Genomic DNA, 27388 nt, shown 5'->3' with positions numbered 1-27388 from the left:
ATCGCTTGACTTGAGCCCAGGAGTTGGAGGCCACAGTGAGCTATGACCATGCCACTGTACTCCAGCCTGGGTAACAGAAAAAAAAAAAAGGCAGGGGTTGGTGAAATCCAATGTAGACAGGTGTCTTTCTAAACTGGTTATGTCCTGGCTCTTGAAAGAGTTTTGCTTAATTTATACATCCCTCAACTATGGCAGCTAAAAGAGGCCTTTCTGCATTTGCTGATAGGAAGTCAGGGAGATGGGAGGGGTGCCTGCTTGGGAAAGCTTGTCCCTCCCCTGGGATACTTGGCCTGTGTCTCTCCCCTGTGCCAGCCATCCCTGGCTTGGGGCTCTGCGGAGTTCAGCCCAGCACCCCCCTTCCAGTGACCTGGTCTCCTCTCTCCCTCGCCTACCCGCCTTGCCCAGCCTGGGCTCTTGGTGGGGGTTCCCGGAATGGTGAAGGGGCTACATGAAGCTCACCAGCTCTATGGCAGGTAACAACCCTCCCCCTGGGGACCAGGGACCCCCATTTGCATCTCTCCTTGGGTGGCCTTCTCCTACTTCCCTGGATTCTTCCTTTCCCAACTCCCCCTCCTAATATCCCCTTCCCTTGCCAGGACTCTCCTTCCCAGGAACCCCCCTCCCCCCGGACCCCTCCTCCTTCCCCCAGGACCTCCTCCACCCCCTGCTCTCCGGCCCCCCCAGGCTGCCATGGTCCCAAGTCCTGGCCTTCGCAGCAGCTGTGGCCCAAGATGGCTTCAACGTGACTCATGATCTAGGTCAGTGGGGCCTGGGGATTTGGGAGAGACATGAGGTTGATGGAGAAGGGTAGAATCTTTGAGATTTGGAGCCCAAGCCAGAGAGGCCCTCTCTTCCAGTTTGCTCCTCAGACCCCCTCCCCACCTTATCCCACCCTCACCTGGAGGCGGCCTCAAACGAGGGGGTCTGGGAAGGGCCCTTAGACATCCCTGCCTCGTGCTTAACAGGCTCCTGGGGGTCAGGGCACTTAGGGTGGGCCACTCAGCCCCCATCTACCCCACCTATTGCGCGTCTCATCCGGTCCAGTCCTGGCGCCCCGCCCTGCCCAGCCTCCCGTCCCTGCCCCTAGCCCGTGCCCTGGCTGAACAGCTGCCACCCAACATGTCCGAGCGCTTCCGGGAGACATTCCTGCCATCGGGCCGCCCGCCACTACCTGGCTCGTTGCTGCATCGGCCCGACCTGGCTGAGGTGCTGGATGTACTTGGCACCTCCGGCCCGGCTGCCTTCTACGCAGGTGGCAACCTCACACTGGAGATGGTGGCCGAGGTAAGTGCTCATGTTGTGCGGGTGGGGCATGCCCCAAGGTCCCTATTGCAGGACATCCGCGTCCGCATTTTTTCCTTCCTTCCTTCCTTCCCTCCCTTTCTTTCTATATTATTTACGTGGATTATGTTCCTTTGAAATTCTAGAATAGTCAAAACTAACTTCTAGTGACAGAAATCAGATCAGTGGTTGGTGGGGCTGGGAGGAGCTGACTGGGATATGACATGAAAAACCTCCTGGGATGATGGAAGTGTTGTCTTTTTTTTTTTTTTTTTTTGAGACGGAGTCCCGCTGTGTCACCCAGGCTGGAGTGCAGTGGTGCGATCTTGGCTCACTGCAACTTCCACCTCCCAGGTTCAAGTGAGTCTCCTGCCTCAGCCTCCCGAGTAAGTGGGATTACAGGTGTGCACCACCACGCCCAGCTAATTTTGTATTTTTAGTAGAGATGAGGTTTCACCATGTTGGCCAGGCTGGTCTCGAACTCCTGACCTCAAGAGATCCACCTGTCTTGGCCTCCCAAAGTGCTGGGATTACATGTGTGAGCCCCCATGCCTAGCCAGAAGTGTTCTGTCTTGATTCAGAGGTACCTTTGGGCTTCTCAGGGGTGATGCCAGCCTGTGCAGGGGCTTGTCATGTCCCTCCCAGGCCTGGTGGAGACCCAGTATCGGCCTTAGCTTCCCTAAGCTCACAATCCTTCCCTGCTTTTGGGTTTTCTAGGGACTGAGGGAAGTACCTCTTTCATTGTTGAGTATCAAGACTGGGGAGATTGACACAGAAGTTTACCATCCAATCCCAAAGAGTCCCAGTCTCAGGCAGTAACAGGTGTGAGAACTGTCATTAATAGTGCAAAAGTCCTAATGGAAAATTATGTTCATGGTAAGGATGCATAGACCAACTCAGTGGTTCTCTCATCTGAGCAATGGGGATGATTATATCTGTCTCTGCCATATGGTTGTGGGAATTAAATAGGTCTGTTATTCATTCAACATTCACAGAGTGCCTGTTCTGTGCCAAGCCCTATGCTGGGCACTGGATGTGGCGATAGACTCAAACAGACTTAACTGGAGAGTCCAGGAGATTACTGGCTTTAGATTCTTCTGTGTCCAGATTATCAATCCACTGTGTTAGGATTTTCTCTCCCTCTTTCTCTTTCTCTCTCTCTCAACTCTACTTTCCTTTGTTTGGATTCACTCTCAGATCCTTTCCACCTGCTCCCCACCAGCCCTTATCAGGCCATCCTTCCAGCAAGCTATCCCAGAGAAGGAGCATTTCTCCTTTCCAGTAATTCCAGCAAAAGCCTCCAGGTTGTGTCTTATTAGCTCATCACAGGTTTCATGACTATTCCCAAATCAATCACTGTGGCACAGAAGGGAATGCCCCAGTTGGCCAGGCCTGGGTTGTATGCCCTTTCCTGGAGGTGGCAAAGGGAATGCAGGAGATTGTAACAAAGACCATCAGATCTTTGACAAAAAGAAACCCAAAGTTGAGTTTATTAACTTGCCAGAAAAAGGAACTCAAAAATTCAAATGGGCCAGGCATGGTGGCTCACGCCTGTAATCCCAGCACTTTGGGAGGCCAAGATGGGTGGATCACTTGAGCTCAGGAGTTTGAGACCAGCCTGGGCAACATAGTGAGACCCCATCTCTACAAAACATACAAACATTAGCCAGATGTGGTGACATGTGCCTGTAGTCCCAGCTACTCAGGAGGCTGAGGCAGGAGGATCATCTGAGTCTGGGAAGGTTGAGGCTACAGTGAGCCATGATGGTGCCACACATTCCAGCCTGGGCGACAGAATGAGACCCTGCCTCCAAAAAAAAAAAAAAAAATCAATGTGTAATTCTCTGAAGATAGATAAATCAAGGGTTTCAAGTACTATAAAGTACAAAAAAGGAAAGGATTCAGAGTGGTTATGCTAATTTAGGGTTGACAGCACACTGGATAGGATGGAATGAGCCCGTTGGTTTGTACAAGATTGGTTCATTGGTCAATAATGAGGGCTTGGTTATGTCCAATAAGGGTCAGTCCTTCTAGGATCACTCAAAGTCATGGTTTTCTAGTGGCTTTAGTTGGTTGTGGTGAGATGCAGCATTCAGTTTTGATATCTCCTAGGCAAGTGTGCCATAAGTGGAAAACCTTCCTTTTACATAGGCAGAGAGCGCAGCAGGTACAAAGGCACAAAGGCATGAGTTCAGGAACTGCAGGTCACTCTGCAGCTGCATAGAGCTCACTGGAGAACAGCAGGACATGAGGTGGGAGGGGTAGGCTGGGGCCAGATCACAAAAAGTCTTGAATGGCAAGCTAAGGAGGTCATTCATGGAATGTACCCAGTGTAATGCCTGGCACATGATAGGTGCTCAATGTTAGTGCTTTTCCCCCTTCCTTTTTCCTGAGGTGTCTAGAGATAATGGGGTCTCTAAAGGCCACGATGGGGGTTGCAGAAGGCACAGAAGTTATAAACAGCTGATCTGTCTGTGATCCAAACATGTATTATAGGCCAAAACCACCATGCCACAGTGGTGGGAGGTCATTCTCTCATTCTCTTCCCTCCAGGCTCAGCACGCAGGGGGTGTCATAACTGAAGAGGACTTCAGCAATTACAGCGCCCTTGTGGAGAAGCCTGTGTGTGGCGTGTACAGAGGTGACCTCTCCCCCGGCTCCCAGGGTCCCCACTCAGGAGAAGCCTCCCAGTCCATGGCCACATTGTTTTGGCCTAGAGACTTCCTCTCCATTTCACAGGAGAGAAACTAAGGCAGTGAGCTACCTGGGCAGTCAACTGTTGAAGCAAACCAGAGCCAGCCCACCTTCTGAAAAGTAGCTGTGGGGTCAGTTACCCCAAGTATTTAGGATATTGGGGGGTGGACCTGATCAAAGGGTCCGACCTGGAAGTTGGGGTTCTGGCCATAGGTTTTCTTGATTTTGGCTCTGTGTTGCCTCCGCCCTTTCCCCAGCAGCACTGTCACTGCCCTGTACTTCCTAAGAATTTTAAAGACAAAGTCCATCCAAGCTTCATGGTCGAATGAACCATTCAGGACAGTCATAAACCCAGCTCCTCATTGTGCCAAAAAGAAATTGAGGCCCAAGGAGGGAACATAACTTAACTGTCCAAACTCAAGAAAACCAACAGGGAACCCAGAAAACCAAGCTTATGACATGGGTGGGGTCCATGTTTGCTGAACCCAAGGTGGTAGGTGCTGGATTTCTCAGAAGATTCTCAGGTTCTTTCCCTTCTAGGAGAGCCAGATCACATCAAGCCCCAGGAAAGGGTTTCTCTGAGTTCAACTTTCCATGCTTCAATCTCCAACCTGATTCCTCTGCCAGAGGCAGTGGAATATGAAGCAATGGAAAGAGCATATCAGCTGAGTGCAGTGGTTCAGGCCTATAACCCCAGCACATTGGGAGGCTGAGGCAGGAGGATCACTTGAGCCCAGGAGTTCATGACCAGCCTGGGCAACATAGTGAGACACCGTCTCTATAAAAAATTAAAAAATTACCCAGGCGTGGTGGTGTACCTGTAGTCCTAGCTACTCAGGAGGTTGAGATGGGAGGATTGCTTGAGCCTGGGAGGTCAAGGCTGCAGTGAGCATGATTGTGCCACTGCACTACAGCCTTTGTGACAGAGTGAGACCATTATCTCACACACATACACACACACACACACAAAGAAAAGAAAAAAAAGGAACAAGCGTAGCATTGGAGCTAGGAAGACCTGGGTTTGAGTACCAACTGTGCCATTTACCTTGAACAAGCTACTTCCCACTCTGAGCCTTGGTTCCCTCCTTAAAATGGAAATAATAATAGTGCCTACATCTTAGGATGCCCATAAGGATTTGATGAGATGATGTAGGAAGTTGCCCTGATCAGAGCATGCACTGAATATAGATTTTCCATTTCCCCTTCCCAGCCTGGGTTGTCTCAACAATGCTAGTACCTTGAGTGCTCTGGATTCCCCTTGTCTCTCTGTACCACAGTTTCTGGACCTATCAAATATGTGTGATAACAGTAGCCACTGTGAGGACTAAATGAGTTAGTGTTAGCGTTATGCATCAGCTATTATTCCTTTGATGTCCAAACATCTAGTAACAGAATAGGAAGAGAAGGTTGCTGCTGCCAAGAAGTTTGGGGCTGGATGAGACCATCAGGAGTCATGGATAGTATCCTGGCCTATGGGAGAGCTGAAAGGAGACACATGACAGGCCAGGAATATGGATATCTGGTCACCTGTTTCTGCTGTGCTCTGCTGATAGCCTGCAGTGTGACTCTGGGCAAGCCACAGCCCTCTTGAGCCTTAGTTTTCTCAAATGGCAGAGGAAACTGAAGACCAGTGTTCTGAGTTCAAGTCCCGGCCCTGCCCTTGACTTGCCATGTGAACTTGAATGAGTCTCTTTGCCTCTCAATGCTTCAGTTTCCCCATCTGGTGAGGGAGTTCAGCACAGTGGTCTCAGTGTGTGTGATGGTGGAATGTGGAGATGGGATGTGGGATGTGAAGGTGCCTTGACCCCTACCCTGCCATCAGTCACTTCCTGTCCTTTCAGGCCACCTGGTTCTTAGTCCCCCACCCCCGCACACGGGCCCTGCCCTCATCAGTGCTCTCAACATCCTGGAGGGCTTCAATCTCACCAGCCTGGTATCCCGAGAACAGGCTCTTCACTGGGTGGCAGAGGTAAGGCTGACCCCTCCGCCTTTCCCTGGATTTAGGGATATTAGGAGTGGGGAGATTGGGTACTGCCATAGGGCAGGACTAAATCACCTCCAAGTTTTCTCACACACGAAAATCCACTGGGTGTGGGTGCTGGGAGGGGCCTGGCAGCCTCTTCCATATCCCTGCTGTATTTTCAGACCCTGAAGATTGCATTAGCCCTGGCCAGCAGACTGGGAGATCCCGTCTATGATTCTACCATCACTGAGAGCATGGATGACATGCTCAGGTGGGTCTTGGGCAGGACCTGGGGGCTACAGAGGCGGTGGTGGGTGTGGGGAAAAGGTCAGGAGAAAAGAAGCTGGTATAGCAATAAAGGCCTGAAGTCCTAAGTCAATTTCAGCTCAACCCCAACTCACAACGTGACACTGGGTGCCTCTCCCTGCACCTCACCTTTCCTATCAGCACAATGAGTGGGCCTACTTCATGTGGCTCTTAAATTTTTTTGAGGCTAGCATAGCACCTATGTAAGCCCATCTGCTCCTCCTTTTGAGTAGGGAAAGAAAGCTCAATACCAAACAGAGGCCAGGCACAGTGGCTCACGCTTGTAATCCCAGTACTTTGGGAGGCCAAGGCGGGTGGATCACCTGAGGTCACGAGTTTGAGACCAGCCTGACCAACATAGTGAAACCCTGCCTCTACTAAAAATACAAAAATTAGCCAGGCGTGGTGGTGCGTGCCTGTAGTCCCAGCTAGTCAGGAGGCTGAGGCAGGAGAATCACTTGAACCCGGGAAGCAGAGGTTGCAGTGAGCCGAGATCATGCCACTGCACTCCAGCCTGGGTGACAGAGTGAGACTTTGTCTCCAAAAACAAACAAACAAACAGTCTCCAAGCAAATACTGAAGGTGGTGGGAATACAGCTTCATTAGCAACATAACATAGTAGTAGGTTGTGGGCTCTGGTGAGACTGCCTCCATTCAAATTCCAGCGTGACTCTTCGCTAGCTGTGCAGCCTTGGGCAAGTGGTTTAAACTCTCTACATCTGTTTCTACAAGGGGGCTTAACAATAATGGTATCAACCTTGTAAGGTTGTGGTAAGGACTAAACAAAATCATACATGTAAAGCTTTTTTTGGTTGAAAATTGAATAAATGTCTTCAAGGAATCTTTGGTAACTTATTATCTAATCAGCTATGGATAATCCAACACATAGTTAAGAAACCCTCAGTTGAATTTTTTTTTTTTTTTTTTTTTTGAGATGGAGTCTCGCTCTGTCGCCCAGGCTGGAGTGCAGTGGCATGATCTCGGCTCACTGTAACCTCTGCCTCCCAGGTTCAAGCAATTCTCCTGCTTCAGCCTCCCACCTCAGTTGAATTTTTAAGTCTGGAGCATTACATATTGTTTCTAAGATCAATGCAAACTTTGCTCTAAAACACACACACACACAAACACACACACACACACCCCTATATGAAATCTATTCAACCAGTTCATCCAGTAAATAGTTATTGAGCACTTACTCTGTGCCTTGGGAAAAAACTCTAAAAGAAAGTAAAGATCCTGGCTGGACGTGGTGGCTCATGCCTGTAATCCCAGCACTTTGGGAGGCCGAGGCGAGTGGATCATTTGAGGTCAGGAGTTCAAGACCAGCCTGGCCAACATGGTGAAACCCCGTCTCTACTAAAAAAAAAAAAATTAGCCAGGTGTGGTGGCAGGTGCCTGTAATCCCAGATAATCGGGAGGCTGAGGCAGGAGAATCACTTGAACCTGGGAGGCAGAGGTTGCAATGAGCTGAGACAGCGTCACTGCACTCCAGCCTGTGTGACAGAGCAAAACTCTATCTCATTAGAAAGAAAAAAAAAAAAATCCTCATATACAAAATCTTCCCCCAACTAAAGTCTTAATAAAACTTTAGACTACAAATATTAGTTTAAATGAATCCAGTTTGTTAATTCAAAGCAAATATTTTCTGATCATCCATTATGCACCAGGCACTTTCATAGAAAGGATTAAGAAGTCAGATAACTAAAAGGCTCCTGATTTAAACATTAAATAAAAGTTGGTTCCAGAAAAGAATCTAAATAATACCTAAATAAATTCATTCAACAGCAATTTTCTGGGTATTTCTTATGTGCAATTAATGAGCTTCTGCACTCATAGACCTAGTAGTCCAGTGAGGGAGGTAGATTTCATCAAGTAATTACACAAACACCACAAAAGTGAGGTAGGTGGGGTGTATTGAGAGCCTGTTGTTTGCTCATCTCCCACCCCTTGTCGTTTCAGCAAGGTGGAGGCTGCCTACCTCCGGGGCCATATCAATGACTCCCAGGCAGCCCCTGCTCCACTCCTGCCTGTCTATGAACTAGATGGAGCTCCCACAGCTGCCCAGGTGCTGATCATGGGACCTGATGACTTTATTGTGGCCATGGTTAGGTATGCCAGCTCAGACTCAGAACTTGGAACAAGGGATCCTCTGAACCAAGAGGGGGTGGGGGCTGGGTAGAGGTGAAGATGGGCCAGGGCTCACCCAACCCCACCTCGGCCCCCAGCTCCCTGAACCAGCCCTTTGGCAGTGGCCTTATCACCCCCTCGGGGATCCTGCTCAACAGCCAGATGCTGGACTTCTCCTGGCCCAACCGGACAGCTAACCACTCTGCACCCAGCCTGGTAGGATTTGCTTCCCTGCTTCCCTGGGGACCCTGAGGCCTATAGGTAGGAGGTGCAATGGCATGGCTGCCCCTTTCTCCCTACTTTCTCCAGAATCTTCTAGTATAAGGAAGCCTAAAGAAGATGTTCACCTCATCCCTAGCACTGCTAAGTCTGGGACATGGAGCCTGGTGGGTCTGAAGAACTCTTGTCCCATTCTGTCACTGTCTTACTGTGTGACCTTGTGAAGATCTTGCCCTCTCTGGGTAATTTCTTCACCTGTACAATGAGGGTTTTGGCTCCTATTTGATGTTTTGGGCATTTTCCAGCACTAGTGGTCTGTGACTATGTGAGCTTGAGCTGATGGGGCTCAGCCCTATGGCTGGGCACCAAAGAGGGACCCAAGGAGGAAGGATTTAATAATTTTTATCTAGTTAAAAATCAGCACTCTTACACCCCACAATCTGGGGCCCCAGCAGGGCAAAGACACATAGAGATGATCAGGGTGGGGTTATCCTGTTCTTCTCCATTGCCATCTTTCTTGGCTTAGTCCTTTCTCCTGTGACCCATAGCAGCCTCATAGCTCAGTGGATGTACTTATCACTCCCCCATCCACCCCACCCATCCAGGCACCCTACCCGTTTCACAGAGAGCAAACTGCTGTCTGGGAAGGGACCAGTCTCCCAGGAAAACTGGGCCTGTGGAAGATGTGGAAGAGGGAGAGCAGTTGGAAGGGTTGTGGAGGGGCCCTTTCCCGGTCTTGTCCCACCCCACCTGCCCCTTGTGGTCTCTGTCCTCTAACAACAGGAGAATTCAGTGCAGCCAGGGAAGCGGCCACTCTCTTTCCTGCTGCCCACAGTGGTCCGACCCGCGGAGGGGCTCTGTGGAACCTACCTCGCTCTGGGGGCCAATGGAGCTGCACGGGGCCTCAGCGGCCTCACACAGGTGAGGTTTACACCATGGTTGGCCTTTTTCAGCCGGGAGCCAAGCTGTGGCCTAGACTGCAGACACCTGTCATATCTGTGGCTTGTTTCCATTCCTCATGCGTCAAACATGGGCTGAGGCTGCTTTGTGCCAGGCGCATCCTGGGCAATGTGGACATGGGCTGCGCTGAGTTTCTTAGTGAAAATGGAGCCCTGATGCTCCCTGTCTTTCCCGGTTGCAGGGGAAATGGCAGGGTCAGTAGATTGAAAAGTGGGGTTAGCATCTGGGTGGCCTGGGTTCTATTAACCTCAAGTCTCATTATACCTCTACCCGGCATCTGAATAAACAACCAGCCCTCTTTAGGGTGGGATTTGAAAGGAAGGGCCTGCTTTTCTCCAGAGTACCTCAGAATGGCTCCATGAATGTCTTGAGAACCTGATATATATGCCAGGCACCTATTTTGGCAGGTGGTGAGTTAACAATCTTGAGTTCTGGAATCAGACACTCCTGGGTTCTGGCCCAAGTGCTACCAATTTGTAACTGTGATGCTGGAGCATTCACTTAACAGCTCTGAACCTCAGTCTCCTCATCTTTAAAATGGAAATAGTAATAATAGCTAACATTTAAAGAGTTCGTACTAAGTGCTGGGCACTGTGTTATGTGTGTTAACCATTTTAACCTTCCCAGTTCTGGGGAGAATCCTTATTTCTATTTTATAAATAAGGAAACTGCAGCCCAGAGAGGTTAAGACTTTAGGTCAAGTACCTTCAGCAAGAAAGAGCAGGGAGGCAGTTTGGTTCCAGAGCCTACGCACACTCCGAATCACTAAGTTAAAGGCACCCACATTGTGCTCTAGACCACTCCTAGCTATTAACTGCCCTATGCAGAGAGAAAAGAAGGGAGCCCTGGGCTAGATTAAAGAGACTTGGTTCTAGTGTTGTGTCTTCCCTGGCTTCCTCTAAACTCTGGAGTAAGTCATTTCCCTTGCTGGCCTTCACTTTCCCTCTCTGTGAAATGGGAACAGTCATCACAGGCCTGCCTGTCTTCCAGGGCTGTTAGGAGGCTCAGATGACACCCGGTGTAAGAATTCTCAAGACTAAGGAGCCTGGACCAAGGGTGAGAGCTGAGGAATCCTGGACCATCACCCCGGGACAGCCCTGATTTTTCTGTACCTTGGCTACCACAGGTTCTGCTGAATGTCCTGACCTTGAACCGGAACCTGAGTGACAGCCTGGCCCGCGGCCGCCTACACCCGGACCTGCAGTCCAACCTCCTGCAGGTGGACAGTGAGTGCAGATCAGAGACCTCGTGGGGCGGGGGCACAGGGACAGGTAGAGAAAGGACTCCTCCCAAGGGTGTCCATGCCTCAGCCAGCACCAACTGCCAGTGAAGTTTGGTTTTATTTGGCAAATTCCTATTGGAGCAGTGAACGATCTGGGGATTGGAACCAGTCTTGCCATTTCCTGGTTGTGTGGCCCTGGGAAATCCATGTCTCAACTCTGAGCCTCAGTTTTCTCATTTGTAAAATAAGACACAGTTGTTCATTCTTCAAACTTTCATTTACTCAACAGTTTGTATTGAACACGTACTGTGTTCCGGGCATCATCCTAGGTGCTGGGGATTCTGCATTTACAGGCAAACAAGAAAATAAGTCATCAAAGAAATATGAGACAAATAAGTGCTCTGCCAACTGTCAAAGCAGGGTGATATAATAGGGCTGACTCAATGATCAAGGAAGACTTCTCTTTGGTGGCATTTAAGCTGAGATCTAAAGAGTGAGAAAGAAACTGGGTGCAATGGCTCAGACCTATAATCCCAGGCTGAGGTGGGAGGATCGCTTGAGGCCAAGAGTTCAAGAGCAGCCTCAGTAACATAGTGAGACCCCCCCCCACCCCCCTGTCTCTATAAAAAAAATTTTTTTAAATTAGCCAGGCAGGGTGCGTGCCTGTGGTTCTAGCTACTCGGGAGGCTGAGGCAGGAGAATTGCTTGAACCAGGAAGGCAGAGGTTACAGTGAGCCAAGATCACGCCACTGTCCTACAGCCTGGGTAACAGAGTGAGATCCTATCTCCTAAAAAAAAAGTAAGAGAGAGCCCACTATACAAAGAATTGGTGCAGAGCTTTGTAGGTCAGGGGAGCAAGTACAAAGAACTCAGGGCAGGAGTGGGTTTGGTGAGTTTGAGGACTAAAAAGGAGACCAAGGTAAGCAAGAATGAAATTAGATCAGAGAGGCAGGCAGGTGCCAGATCATGGACCTTATGGTGAGGAGATGGACTTTCCTCTAAGAAAAGGGCTTAATTTTGGCGCAGCTGAATTTTATGAACAGGAAAGTATCTGCACCTTTGAGGAGTTTTTATTATAACAGACAATGTATTAATATGACACTAGTCCAAAAGAATACAGAATTGATTGAGACACAGTCCTTGCCTGTTCAATATTATTATCCCTATTCTATAGAGGAAGAAACTGAGGCTCACAAAAGTTATAAACTAGTCAAAGATCAACCACTAAGTGGCAGAACTTCAATTAGGACATACACCTGGCTGATACCAAAGACTCTATTCTTTACTGCACAGCTCTTGATATCTCCTGGACTGAATCACATTAGAAGCAGAGACCGCGATCTTCAACGATCACATCCTGTGGTTGGCCAGCGAGACTTGGATCCCAGCTGATAGATGACAAGGCCACATACTTGAAATTGAATTTTGTTCAACAAATATCTGCTGGTCTCTGTTGAATGTGAGGCTCTGTGCTAAGTTATTTGGGCTCAGCCCAATCTTGCCTTCAGGGCCTTAGTGTAAGATGGAGTTATAAGGAGTGGGGGCTTGGTGAAGGGAAAGTTCATCTACCTGAGGCCCTGGGGAGGCTTTATGGAGGAGGTGACAAGTAGCTTGGCTTTGAAGTATGAGTAGGAATTTGGAATGTGGAGGTAAAGGACATTCTGGACAGGAGGAACAGCCTAGGCAAAAACCAGAATGAATGGCTCAGAGAGCGGCCAGGAGGCTAGCTGTTGTTTCCCAGAGTTCTCAATTTACCCAGCACCTTTGTGACTTTTGCCACATTGCAAACCATCTAAACCAATATGTACATGTCTCTCTAAATGAACTTCCTTTTTAGCCTAAATGTATTTTATGTTATTATTTTTTTGAGATAGAGTCTCACTCTGTCACCCAGGCTGGAGTGCAGTGGTGCAATCTCAGCTCACTTCAACCTCTGCCTCCTGGGTTCAAGCGATTCTCGTGCCTCAGCCTCCCAAGTAGCTGAGAATACAGGTGCACATGCCACCACACCCGGCTAATTTTTGCATTTTTGTAGAGATGGGGTTTCACCATGTTGGTCACGCTAGTCTCAAACTCCTGACCTCAAGTAATCCGCCTGCCTCGGCCTCCCAAAGTGCTGGATTTACAGGCGTGAGCCACCGTGCCCGGCCCTAAATGTATTTTTAAAATAGACCTTATATCATAATTACAAATGGAAAAATGACATCATTTGCCACAAATAGATGACAAATAGCTATCATCTATTTGTTAGCTATACAAATAGATATGTGTAGTTTTTAGTTAAATATTGTTGCCCATGGAAGGCTCTGAGACTGCTTTCTCCATTAAAGAAGGAGATTAGGAAGCGTTAGAGAGCAGACTGAAACTTGTTCCTTGCCATAATCAAAAGGATTGAAAGTGAACCACAAAGGAAATAGATTTTCGATTAAGTGATTTAATGCTATTCAAGATTGGGTCTTCATCTCAAGAGCTACCAAAAGTCTTCCTATTAGGGAAAGAAGACGACTAGATCTTTATTGAGAAGCGGTAGGATGTGGAGTTACAGGGCTTATCACAGAGGTCAGCCTTAAGATTATCCAATTGAGAAGGGGAGACACATGACCTGATTTGTCTTATTTAGGGGAGGTAGATTGAGAGGAGGAGAATTTAAGTCAGGGAAATATGAGAAGCAGCTGGGATATGGCCCAGGCAAGAGATGATGAGGGCCTGAACTTATCCAATGGGATGGGGATTTGTTCATCTATCTAGTAAGTATCTGCTCAATATTTACTATGTATTGGCCCTGCACTGGGGATCAACAGCAAACAAGACAACGTTCCTACCTTCAAAAAGCTTATAATCTAGTGGAGGGAGACACAGTAAATAAATAAACAAATACAGGTAGCAGTAAGTACTTTAGAAGAAAACCAAACAAGGTAAAGATGGTAGGGACTGCTGTTTTAGGTAATGGTGGAAGAAATTCTTGAAGAGGTGCCAAAGACTGGACTGCAGTAAGGGGGCCAGCAGTGTGACTTTCTAGGAGAGCATTCCAAGCAGAAAGAACAGTAAGTACAAAGGCACTGAAGTGGAAACATGTTTGGCCTTCTAAAGGGACAGCAAGGAGGTCAATGTGGCTGGAATACAGTTAAGCAAGGTGAGAAACAGAAGGAAATGAGGGGAGGAATTTAGAGAGGTAGCAAGGTCCCAAACAATGTTGGGCTTAGAGGCACCTTGGTAAGGACTTTGGATTTTATTCTAAATTCCTTTGAAGCTGTTGGAGGGCTTTGAGCAGGGGAAGTGACAAAGTCTGACTAATGGTTTAAAAGGATCCCCTTGGCTGCTGTTTGAACAGGCTATAAGAAGCCAGGGGGCCAGGCGCGGTGGCTCACGCCTGTAATCCTAGCACTTTGGGAGGCCGAGGTGAGCAGATCACCTGAGGTCAGGAGTTCGAGACTAGCCTGACCAACATGGATAAACCCCCATCTCTACCAAAAAAAAAAAAAAAAAAAGAAAATTAGCCGGGCATGGTGACGCATGCCTGTTATCCCAGCTACTGGGGAGGCTGAGGCAGGATCGCTTGAACCTGGGAGGCAGAGGTTGTGGTGAGCCAAAATTGTGCCATTGCACTCCAGCCTGGGCAACAAGAGTGAGACTCCGCCTCAAAAAAAAAGAAAGAAAGAAAGAAAGGGAGGGAGGAAGGGAGGGAGGGCTGGAAGCAGGGAGACCAGTAAGGAAGGAAGGGAGGGCTGGAAGCAGGGAGACCAGTTAGTGGATTATGCAGAAATCCTGGCAAGTAATGATGGCAGCTTGACTTTGGCAGGTGGAGATGAAGACGCACAAAGCCCCTTTTTCTTTTTTTCCCTCCCTCCCTCCCTCTTTTCCTTCCTTCCATTTTCTTTCTTTTCTTTTCTTTTTTTTTTTTTTTTTTTGGAGACAGAGTTTTGCTCTTTTGCCCAGACTGGAGTGCAGTGGTGCAATCTCAGCTTACTTTACTGCAACTTGTGCCTCCCAGGGTCAAGCGGTCATCCTCCTACCTTAGCCTCCTGAGTATCCGGGACTACAGGCGTGTACCACCACGCTCAGCTAATTTTTAAATTTTCTGTAGAGATGGGGTCTCCCTATATTGCCCAAGCTAGTCTCAAACTCCTGGGCTCAAGTGATCCTCCCACCTTAGCCTCCCAAAGTGTTGGGATTACAGGCATGAGCCACTGCACCCGGCCTGTCCTGTTTTCAATATTAAGAATGACTGTATATTGATCACTTACTGTATGCAAGGTTCAGTGCTGTGTGTGCATTATCTCCTTTAGTCCCTGCAACTTCATGTTCTCATATAAGCCCTATTTATACATGAGGAAAATGAGGCTCAGCAAGGTAAAGTGATTTGTCCAAGGTCATACAGCTCTGTGGTGGAGCAGCCAGGACAAGGACTCAGGTCTGACTTAGGACTCTTGACCTAGTGCTCTGTACATTCTGAATGTATATATGTTGGGGATGGTTTTCAGGTGAGTTCACAGAGGAAGAGATTGAGTTCCTGGAAGCCAGGGGTCACCACGTGGAGAAAGTAGATGTCTTATCCTGGGTCCATGGCAGCCGAAGGACCAACAACTTCATCATCGCTGTTAAGGACCCTCGGAGCCCAGATGCAGCTGGAGCCACCATCCTGTAGAGCAGCGGGGTGGGGCGGGGTCTCTGCTCCCCCACTTTGCATGTTCCCAGAGTCCCTCCTTCTCCCAGGTTTGGTCTCAGGGGGACCCCAGGGATGCCCCAGATCAGGGGCCAGAGGGGATGCTTAGCAAACCCAATCCCAGAGTAACTGGAGAATTCTCCATCAGGAGGCCTGTGGTGGTGGTGAGTGTCAGCATCCACAACCAGGCAGGCAGGACCTTGAGGAATCAGACTGTCTGTCTGTGTGTCACCTCTCTTCCTTCAGTCATGCTGTCCCTGAGCTTAGGGATGTGCTTGCAAACCCTTCTCAAGGGTCTCACAACCCCAACATCTTCAGACTGGCCTGACCTGGGCCTTGTCTTCCAGTTCCTTTCTCCCATTCCCAGCCTCATTTCTTAAATGACTAGGAATTTTTTAATGGACCATCATAGGGAGGGGGTGCTCCTCTTTTCCCACCAGGGTGAGGTGGGGGCCTTGCATCTGGGGGTCCCCAGGGTATGGGGTAGGGGTGGGGGTGGGGACCAGCTCCGGGGCTTCCATTTGCAAAGGGGAATTAAAGAAAGAATGTTGCTTAACCATGGCTCTGGTTTAATTTATATTTAACTGGGTTGAGAGTGGGAGTGGGAGAGGAGACCTCGGCTCACCCTGTCCCAGTAACCGATTCAAGAGTAACCTGGAGTCAACGTTGAAGGATTCATAATAATATCTGTCCAACTAAGACATGCACCAATAATAATAATTCATAACAACAATAACTATAATATATAGCATCTAATCTTTATTGCAAGCCTCATGAAGTAGATACTAATATTATTGCTATTTTACAGATGGGAAACAGGCCAAAAGAGGTTAAGGGACTTGTCTAAGGTTCTTCACCTATTAAATGGAAGAACTGGGGTTCATCTCAGCATGTCCAACTCTGGAATTTGTGCTCTTAACCAATTCCACACCTATTAGTTGAACTATTTGTTATAAAGTATATGTCATACAGTATATATCAGACAATAAGTACCTTTTATAGATAATATCATTCATGCGTACATTCTTCTATCCATTACATTCCAGGTACTTTGTTAGGCACTAGAGATTCAGCACTGAACAAGACAGGCCTTTTTTTTTTTTTGAGACAGTTTCACTCTTGTCACCTAGGCTGGAGTGCAATGGCGTGATCTCAGCTCACCGCAACCTCCGCCTCCCCAGTTCAAGCGATTCTCCTGCCTCAGCTTCCCAAGTAGCTGGGATTACAGGCGTGCACCACCACACCTGGCTAATTTTGTATTTTTAGTAGAGACAGGGTTTCTCCATATTGGTCAGGCTGCTCTCGAACTGCCGACCTCAGGTGATCCACCAACCTCAGCCTCCTAAAGTGCTGGGATTACAGGCATGAGCCACCGCGCCTAGCCAAGACAGACTTTTTAATGGGTTTGCAGTCTATCGGGGCAGTCAAACGTTAAAGAAATAAGAGCACAGATAATTCGGGTAATTGCCATCACAATAAGCTCTCTGAGGGATACTAAGAGAATGTATATCAAGAAAGTTAATCTAGTTTGAGGATCCGCAAAAGCCTCCCTGAGAAGGTCATGAGAATGAATAGGATTGACAGGAAAGGATTAGATATGGGATGTGGGAATGTCATTCTAGGCAAAGGGAACAGTATGTTCAAAGGTATTGTGGTGAGAAGGAATGTGTCATGTTTTAGGAGGTGAAAGAAGGCCTATATATTCTTCCTAGAGCAGGGGTTGGCAGAGTTTTCCTACAAAGGACCAGAGTGTAAATATTTCAGATTTTGTAGGTCATATGGTTCCTCTAGTAATTACTCAACTTTGTTGCTGAAGTGCAAAAGCAGCCATGGACAATGTGTAAGACAATATCCTGATGGCTGTGAATGTGTTCCAATAGAACTTTCTTTTCTTTTCTTTTTTTTTTTTTTTGAGACGGAGTCTCGCTCTGTTGCCCAGGCTGGAGCGCAGTGGCGTGATCCGCAAGCTCTGCCTGCAAGCGGAGCTCACTGCAAGCTCCGCCTCCCAGGTTTATGCCATTCTCCTGCCTCAGCCTCCCGAGTAGCTGGGACTACAGGCGCCAGCCACCACGCCTGGCTAATTTTTCTTTTCTTTTTTTTTTTTTTTTTTTTTTTTTTTTTTTGTATTTTTTTAGTAGAGACAGGGTTTCACCGTGTAGCCAGGATGGTCTTGATATCCTGACCTCGTGATCCGCCCACCTCAACCTTCCAAAATGCTGGGACTACAGGCGTGAGCCACTGCGCCCAGCCAGAACTTTATTTTCTAAAAATAGACCCCTTCACGCCTGTAATCTCAGCACTTTGGAAGGCCGAGGCGGGCGGATCACGAGGTCAGGAGATCGAGACCATCCTGGCTAACACAGTGAAACCCTGTCTCTACTAAAAATACAAAAATTTAGCCGGGCGTGGCGGCGGGCGCCTGTAGTCCCAGCTACTCGGGAGGCTGAGGCAGGAGAATGGCGTGAACCCGGGAGGCGGAGCTTGCAGTGAGCGGAGATTGCGCCACTGCACTCCAGCCTGGGCGACAGAGCGAGACTCCATCTCAAAAAAAAAAAAAAAAAAAAACAACAACAGACCTTTACTGCTATAAGGGCAGTAGTGTGCTGACCCCTACACTAGAGCACCTCGAGGGAATGATGAGATGAGATGAAACTGGTGAGACAGGTAGATCATTCTTATGAGGCTGGTATTAATTCCCCATTTTATTGATGAGAAAATTGTGACATGAGAGACACGAAGTAACTTACCAGAGATCACCCAGCTGGTAGTTGGCAGATGCATAATTCAAAAGCAATCTGGTTGACTCCATAGACTATGTCTCTCTCTTTCTTTCTTCTTTTCCTTTCCTTCCTTCCTACCTTTCTCTTTTCTTTTCTCTTCTTTTCTCCCTTCCTTCCTCTCCTTTCACAGATCCATGATTCAAAAGCCATCTGTTCCACTCCATAGACTATGTTTCCCTTCCCTTCCCTCTCCTCCCCTCCCCTCCCCTCTCCTTCCTCTCTCCTTCCCCTCCCCTTCCCTTCCCCTCTGTCTCACTCTCTTTCACTTTCCTTCTTTCTCTTTCTTCCTTCCTTCCCTCCCTTTCTTTCCCCTTCTTTCCCTTCCCTTCCCTCCCCTTCGTTTCTTTCATTTTTTTTTTTTTTAGAGATAGGGTCTTACTCTGCCACCCAGGCTGGAGTGCAGTGGTGCAATCCCTGTTTACTGTAGCCTCAACTTTCTTGGTCAAGCAATCCTCCTGCCTCGGACTCCCAAGCAGCTGGGACTACAGGCGCATACCACCACACCCAGCTAATTTTTCATTTTTTGTAGAAACAAGGGTCTCACTATGTTGCCCAGGCTGATCTTGAACTCCTGGCCTCAAGTGATTCTCCTGCCTTGGCCTCCCAAAGTGCTGGGATTACAGGCATGAGCCACTGTGCCTGGCCACTTCTTTAAAATTTTTTAAATTATTTTACTGGATTGCAGATGTAACAGTTTTTCAAATATCAAATACTTTATAGATATATCATATATATCTGTAATCCAGCCCTTCAAAATCCAAACTTTCCAAAAATCTCACTGTCAATAATTTAATACACATTCCTCCAACTTTTTTCTGTACACTAACATATATTCTGTTTAAAAAGTAAAAATGGGACTATATTTTCACACTGTCTACAACTTCCTTTTTTTTTTAACTTACCAATATAGCATGGGCATTTTCCCCTGTTAATATATATGGATCCACTTCATTATTTATAATAATGCATCGTAGTTCACTGAAGGGTTTAACCAGTTTCCTTTTGATGGATGTTTGGGTGATCCTTGTCCTGATATCTTTAGGTGCTTGAGCCATGCCTATAGTCATACCAACTCTCCCAGGCTGTCTTTCAAGTGACAGAGTGTCTTAGTTCATTGGGGCTGCTATACCAAAATATCATAAACTGGGTAGATTGGAGCAGAGATTAGTGAAATAGAGAATAGAAAAACAATAGAGAAAATCAATAAAACCAAACCCTAGCTCTTTGAAAAAATCAACAAAATTGACAAACCTGTCCCAGATTGATCAAGAAAAAAAGAAGACTCAAAATTACTAGAATCAGAAATTAAAGATGGGACAGTACTTACAATCTTACAGAAATAAAAAAGGATCATAAAGAAATACTATGAACAACTGTATGTTAATAAATCAGATAACTTAGATGAAACATAAAATTTCCTAGAAAGACACATACCAAAACTGACTCAAGAAGAAATAGACAATCTGAGGAGATACATAACAAATAAAGAGTTTAGTAATATACACTAAAAAGCAAACTACTTACAAAGAAAAGCCCAGGTCTCAGATAGCCTCACTAGTGATTTCTACAAAACATTGAAAAAATTAATACCAATTCTATAAAAAAAACTTTCAATAAATAGAAGAGGAAGAAACGCTTTCTAGTTTATTCTGTGAGGCTAGTTTTACCTTGAAATTAAAATCCAACAAAATAAGACATAATAAGAAAACTACAGACCAATATTCTTTTATGAACATGAATGTAAAATACTCAACAAAATACTAGCCAACAACATATAAAAAGAAGTACACACTGCCTCAGTGGGATACATTCTAGGAATTCAAGCTTGGTTTACTATTCAAAAATCAAGTATTGCATTATATTTTTTTGGTAGAATAAAAAAAAACATGATCATCTCAATAGATGCAGAAAAGGCATCTGACAAAATCCACCACCCCTTCTTGATAACAAACAAACAAAAAACACTCAGCAAACTAGGAATAGAAGGGAACTTCCTCAACATGATAAAAGGCAAATATAAAAAACCCTCAGTTACCATCATAGTTAATAGTTAAAGATTGGATGCTTTCCCACTAAGATTAGAGCATACCCATTCTTGCTACTTCTATTCAATATTGTACTGGATGTTCTAGTCCGGGCAATTAGGCAAGATACAGAAATAAAAGGCCTCCAGATTGGAAAGTAAAAAGTAAAACTATTTTTATTTGCAGATGGCATGATCTTGTATACAAAAAATCCTAAGAAATCAGTGAAAACAATGACAGCTAACAAAGGAGTTCAGCAAGATTGCTAATACAAGATCAGTATAAAGTTTTTGTACACTTGCAATGAACAACCTGTAAATGAAATTAAGAAAACAATTCTGGCCAGGCACAGTGGCTCCCACCTGGAATTGCAACACTTTGGGAGACTGAGGCTGGAGGATTGCTGGAGCCTAGGAGTTGGAGACCAGCCTGGGCAACATGGTGAAACTTTGTCTCTACAAAAATTAACTGACAGTGGTGGTGTGTGCCTGTAGTCCCAGCTCCTCAGGAGGCTGAGGTGGGAGAATAGCTTGAGGCCAGGAGGTGGGTTGATGGCGCCGCTGCACTCCAGCCTGGGCGATAGAGTGAGACCCTTAAAAAAAAAAAAAAAAGAAAAAGAAAAAAGAAAGAAAACAATTCCATTTACTGAAGCATCAAAAAGAATAAAATACTTAGGAATAAAATTTTATAAAAGAAGTATAAAAATTAAAACTATAAAACATTGTTGAAAGAAATGAAAGAAGACCTAAATAAATGTAAAGACATTCTGTGTTTATGAATCGAAAGATTTAATTTTGTTAAGATGACAATACTTCCCAATTGATCTACAGATTCAATGCAATCTGTATGGAAATTCTAGCAGCACTTTATTGCAGAAATGAATATGGATGATCCTAAAATTCATATGGAATTAATTGCAAGGGACTCAGAATAGCCAAAACAATCTTGAAAAAGAACAATGTTGAAGGACACACATTTCCCGATTTTAAAACTTACTACAAAGTAATCAAAACAGTGTGGTAGGTATAAGGATAAACATATCAATGGAACATAATTGATAGTCCAGAAATAAATCAATATATCTATGGCCAATTGATCTCAACTAGGGTGCCAAGATCATTCAATGAAGAAGGAATATTCTCTTTAACATATTCACATACACAAAATGAAGTTTGAACCTTGCCTCACACCACATACAAAAAGTAACTCAAAATGGATCAAAGACCCAAATATAAGAGCTAAAACTATAAAACTCTTATAAGGAAATATAGGGGTAAATCCTCATACCTTGGATTTGGCAATGGTTTCTTAGATGTGGCACCGAAAGCACAGCGACAAAAACAAACATAGATAATTGGATGTCATTGAAATGAAAAAGTTTTGTACATAAAAGGACAATCTTGAGTGAAAAGACAGTCCAAAAATGCGAAAAATATTTGCAATCTTATATCTGATCTGAGTACTTTATATAGTACCTAGAATATATTAAAAACACTTCAACAACATAAAGACAAACAACTCAATTAAAATATGGGCAAAGGACTTCAATAGACATTTCTTGGCAGGGTTCAGTGGCTCATGCCTGTAATCCCAATACTTTGGGAAGCCAAGGTGGGCAGATTGCTTGAGTCCAGGAGTTCAAGACCAGCCTGGGCAAAATGGTGAAACCCCCCGGTATATACCAAAAATATAAAAAATTAGCTGGGTGCAGTGGCACGTGCCTGTAGTCCCAGCTACTTGGGAGGCTGAGGCAGGAAGATCCCTTGAACCCAGGAGATCGAGGCTGCACTGAGTTGAGATCGTACCATTGTACTTCAGCCTGGGTGACAGGAGTGAAACCCTGCCTCAAAACAAAACAAAACAAAAAAGACACTTTTTTATTTTTTTTCCTGAGACAGAGTCTCACTCTGTCACCCAGGATGGAGTGCAGTGGTGCCATCTCGGCTCACTCAACCTCCACCTCCCAGGCTCAAGAGATTCTCCCACCTCAGCCCTCTGAGTAGCTGGGACTACAGGTACATGTCACCACGCCCAGCTAATTTTTGTATTTTTTGTAGAGATGGGGTTTTGCCATGTGGCCTAGGCTGGTCTGGAACTCCTGGACTCAAGCAATCCTCCCATCTTGGCCTCCCAAAGTGCTGGGATTACAGGTGTAAGCCACCGTGCCTGGGCTTCAACAGACCTTTCTTCAAAGATAAGTCTATGATAAGATGCTGAATATCATAATCACTAGGGAAATGTAGATTAAAACAGGTCAAAATCACCATGACATACCACTTCACAACAATTAGACTGGCCATAAATATTATTTTTATTTTTTATTTACTTAAATATTATTTTTTATCTTTTATTTAAATAAAGATGGAGTCTTACTATGTGGCTCAGGCTGGTCTCAAACTCCTGGCCTCAAGCAATCCTCCTGCCTCAGCCTCCCAAAGTGTTGGGATTACAGGTGTGAGCCACTGTGCCCCCACAACAATAAATTTTTTAAAAGGAAATAACAAGTGTTGCTCAGGATGTGAAAAACTGGAATCTTCATACGTTGTTGGTGGAAATATAAAATGGTACAGCAGCTATGGAAAACAGTTTGGCATTTCTTTAATAAGACAAACCAAATTACCATACGACCCAGCAATACCATTCCCAGTCATAAACCCCAAATCACTGAAAACAGGTGTTCAAAGAAAAACTTGTACATGAATGTTCATAGCAGCACTATTCACAATACCAAAAGGTAAAAAACAACCCAAATGTCCATCAATGGACAAAAAGATAACAAAATGTGGTATATTCATATAATAATACATATTATATTATTCACCTTTGAAAAAGAATAAAGTACTGATACTGACACATGCTACAATATGGATGAACCTTGAAAACATTGTGCCAAGTGAGAGAATCCAAAAGGTCACATATTGTATGATTCCATTTATATGAAATATCCATAATAGGCAAACTGATAGAGACAGAAAGTCAATTAGTTGTTCCTTAGGGCTGAGGGAATGGGGGGGTTGGGGAGAGGGAGATACCTAAAGATTATGGAGTTTCTTCTGAGTCAATGAAAACGTTCTAAAATTGACTGTGGTGATGGTTGCATATATCTGTGACTACACTAAATACCATAAAATTATACACTTTTTTTTTTCTTTTTTTTTTTGAGACAGGGTCTGGCTTTGTCGCCCAGGCTGGAGCACAGTAGTGCAATCTCGGCTCACTGCAAGCTCCACCTCCTGGGCTCAAGTGATCCTCCCACCTCAGTCTCCACAATAGCTGGGACTGCAGGCATACAGCACCATGTCCGGCTAATTTTTGTATTTTGGGTAGAAATGGGGTTTCACCATGTCACCCAGCCTGGTCTCGAACTCCTGGACATATGTGATCTGACCGACTCAGCCTCCCAAAGTGCTGGGATCATAGGCTTGAGCCACACACCTGGCTGAATTATACACTTTAAATGAGTAAATTGTGTAGTATGTCAATTATATCTCAAAAGCTGTTTTTTTGTTTTGTTTTGGAAAATTGTTTTCTGTTTGTTTTTGATTCTTGCTTTGAGACAGAGTTTCACTCTTGTCACCCAGGCTGGAATGGAATGGCGGGATCTCAGCTAACTGTAACATCCACCTCCCAGGTTCAAGCAATTCTCCTCCCTCAATCTCCCGAGTAGCTGGGATTACAGGCGCCCACCACCACGCCCAGCTAATTTTTGTATTTTTAGTAGAGATGGGGTTTCACCATGTTGGCCAGGCTGGTCTCAAACTCCTGACCTCAGGTGATCCACCCGCCTCAGCCTCCAAAGGTGCTTGAATTACAGGCATGAGCCACCGCGCCCAGCCTGTCAATAAAGCTGTTTTAAAAAGACATAGGATTTGGTAATATCAGCTAAGAGCTGAATGCAAACTCTATGACCCAGCAATCCTAGTCCTAGGTTTTTATCCAGCAAAAAATTGTACACATGTTCATCCAAAGACATGTACAAGAATGTTCATTGTAGTAAAATTTAAAATAACTCCGGCCCAGGTGCGGTGGCTCATGCCGGCAATCCCAGCACTTTGGGAGGCCAAGGTGGGCGGATCACTTGAGGTCGGGAGTTTGAGACCAGCCTGACCACCATGGAGAAACCCTTTCTCTAATAAAAATACAAAAAATTAGCCGGGCACGGTGGCAGGCGCCTGTGATCCCAGCTACTCGGGAGGCTGAGGTAGGAGAATCATTTGAACCCAGGAGGTAGGGGTTGCGGTGAGCCAAGATCATGCCATTGCACTCCAGCCTGGGCAACAAGAGCGAAACTCCGTCTCAAAACAAAACAAAAAAAGCTCTGGCCAGGCGCAGTGGCTCATGCCTATAATCCTAGCACTTTGGGAGGCTGAGACAGGCAGCTTGCCTGAGCTCAGGAGTTCGAGACCAGCCTGGGCAACACAGTGAAACCCCGTCTCTACTAAAAAATATAAAAGAAATTAACTGGGCATGGTGGCGTGCACCTGTAGTCCTAGCTACTCGGGAGGCTGAGGCCAGAGAATTGCTTGAACCCGGGATGCGAAGGTTGCAGTGAGCTGAGATCGCTCTACTGCACTCCAGCCTGGGTGATAGAGCAAGACTCCATCTCTAAAAAAATAAATAAAATAAAATAAAATAGCTCCTAAGTGGAAATCCATATGCTCATTAACAGTAGAATGGATAAACTATGGTGTATTCAAACAATAAAATGCTGGCCAGGTGTGGTGGCTCACATCTGTAATCCCAGCACTCTGGGTGGCAGAGGTGGGAGGATCACTTGAGCCCAGGAGTTTGAGACCAACCTGGGCAACATGGTGAAACCCCGTCTCTACAAAAAATACAAAAATTAGCATGGTGTGGTGGCATGCACCTGTGGTCCTAGCTACTAGGAAGGCTGAGACAGAAGGATTACTTGAGCCTGGGAGGTCAAGGCTGCAGTGACCTGTGATCCCACCACTGCACTCCAGCCTGGGTGACAGCAAGACTCTGTATCAAAAAAATAAAAAATAAATAATGAAATGCTACCCATCAATGAAAATGAACATGCTACAACTACACGCAACAATGTAGACGAATCTATAAGTTTAACTCCTGGCGAGACTAATCTATGGAGTTAGAAGTCAAAATACTGTTTACCCTTGGGGGCTATGGGTAATGACTGGAAGGGGTTTCTGTGGGGCTGAATGTTCTATTTCTTGATTTGGGTGTTTCTTAGACATGTGTGTTGGCTTTGTGGAAATTCATCAGGCTTTACACTTATGATTTCTGTACTTTTATGTCTTTATATTATACTCTAATAAAAAGCTTTAAAATTTCAGAATATTTTTGAAAAGTTTTTTTTCTCCCCCACCCCCACCTTTTTGTGTGTGTATGGTCACTTGATATTCTTCCATTTTTTTAAAATCATGTAAATTATTACTCTATTTCTTCCATTTTTTCAATAATTTTTTTCCTGAAGAGCAAGCTATGGCTTGCCCATAGTAAGCCCCCCGCCTTTTTTTTTTTTTTTTTTGAGATAGAGTCTCACTCTGTCATCCAGGCTGGAGTGCAGTGGTGCAGTCTCAGCTCACTGCAACCTCTGCTTCCCAGGCTCAAGTGATCCTCCCATCTCAGCCTCCCATGGAGCTGGGACTACAGGCATGATGCGCCACCATGATTGGCTAATTTTTGTATTTTTTTGTAGAGACAGGGTTTCGCCATGTTGCCCTGGCTAGTCTCTAATTCCTGGGCTCACACAATCCACCTATCTCCACCTCCCAAAGTGCTGGGATTACAGGCATGAGCCACTGCGCCTCGCCATAGTAAAGCGCAAGTGACCCCCTCCTCAAGGAATTTTATTTCCATATATCTGAAAATTGTTACAATGAACAGATTCTATAATAACAAGGCATTTTACTGCCATCTACTGGTAAATTATCATAATAAATTTGCAAATTACAATGTCATGTGAATGGTGTCCACTTAAAAGTGATATCCTTCAAGACTAGTGAACAATACAGTCAGGATGGCTAAAGGTGACCCCAGGAAACTAAGGGGCAAGATGTCTGCTTTTGCCTTCTTTGTGCAGACGTGCAGAGAAAAGCATAAGAAAAACCCAGAGGTCCCTGTCAATTTTGCAGAATTTTCCAAAAAGTGCTCTGAGAGGTGGAAGACAATGTCTGGGAAAGAGAAGTCTAGGCCGGGCATGGTGGCTTACGCCTGTAATCTCAGCACTTTGGGAGGGTGAGTTGGGTGGATTACCTGAGGTAAGGAGTTTGAGACCAGCCTGACCAACATGGTAAAACCCCATCTCTACCAAAAATACAAAAAATTAGCCGGGCGTGTTGGTGGGTGCCTGTAATCCCAGCTACTGGGGAGGCTGAGGGAGGAGAATGGCTTGAACCCAGGAGGCAGAGGTTGCGGTGAGCTGAGATCGTGCCACTGCACTCCAGCCTGGGCAATAAGAGCAAAACTCCATCTCAGAAAAAAAAAAAAAAGAGAGAGAGAGAGTCTAAATTCAATTAAATGGCAAAGGCGGATAAAGTACACTATGATAGAGAAATGAAGGATTATGGACCAGCTAAGGGAGGCAAGAACCATCCTAATGCCCCCAAAAGGCCACTGTCTGGATTCTTCCTGTTCTGTTCAGAATTCTGCCCCAAGATCAAATCCACAAACCCTGGCATCTCTATTGGAGATGTGGTAAAAAAGCTGGGTGAGATGTGGAATAACTTAAATGACAGTGAAAAGCAGCCTTATGTCACTAAGGTGGCAAAGCTGAAAAAGTATGAGAAGGACGTTGCTGACTATAAGTCGAAAGGAAAGTTGGATGGCACAAAAGGTCCTGCTAAAGTTGCCTGGGAAAAGATGGAAGAAGAAGATGAAGAAAATGAGGAGGAATAGGAGAAGGAGGATGAATAAATAAACTGCCTTTCGAAAAAAAGGTGATATCCTTCTGCAGGGCAAAATTCATCCAACTAAATGTGGTAAGTTTGTCATTTGGCACTGTTGTGATGAACCCTGCAGACAGTAAAATGTTGACACTTTCTAGATGGTTTTGTTCTTTCTTTTTTCCCCGTTACTGTTTTTCTTAAAGACATCATTGAAGTATTCACTGTCAGTCTTATCACTGCAAAGCTTGAGGCTATTTGGACACACATGAAAGTAGAAGTC

General features: G+C 45.7%; 1 protein-coding gene and 1 pseudogene across 5 annotated transcripts in view; both read left to right on the top strand.

Annotated features, from left to right (window-relative positions):
• GGT7 (gamma-glutamyltransferase 7) overlaps positions 1-15991 on the top strand; it is a 28078-nt gene extending 12087 nt beyond the window's left edge. For 2 of the 5 annotated variants that reach the window (XM_054466747.2, XM_054466748.2), the window contains exons 5-15: positions 406-473; positions 685-758; positions 1088-1284; positions 3835-3922; positions 5817-5944; positions 6121-6209; positions 8204-8353; positions 8470-8587; positions 9374-9511; positions 10677-10776; positions 15254-15991. In XM_054466747.2, the coding sequence (XP_054322722.1) occupies positions 406-473; positions 685-758; positions 1088-1284; positions 3835-3922; positions 5817-5944; positions 6121-6209; positions 8204-8353; positions 8470-8587; positions 9374-9511; positions 10677-10776; positions 15254-15417 (1314 nt within the window). In that variant the 3' untranslated portion in view covers positions 15418-15991. The other 3 variants (XM_054466750.2, XM_063659165.1, XM_054466749.2) reach the window with 3 other exon arrangements.
• Positions 15992-26240: 10249 nt separating this feature from the next.
• LOC129021412 (high mobility group protein B3-like) lies at positions 26241-27136 on the top strand (annotated as a pseudogene).
• The last annotated feature ends 252 nt before the right edge of the window (positions 27137-27388 follow it).

This window comes from Pongo pygmaeus, chromosome 21 (assembly GCF_028885625.2).
Source record: "Pongo pygmaeus isolate AG05252 chromosome 21, NHGRI_mPonPyg2-v2.0_pri, whole genome shotgun sequence".
Classification (NCBI taxonomy): Eukaryota; Metazoa; Chordata; class Mammalia; order Primates; family Hominidae; genus Pongo; species Pongo pygmaeus.
The sequence above is the reverse complement of the archived record's forward strand: the minus strand, read 5'-3'. Positions and strand labels throughout refer to the sequence as shown.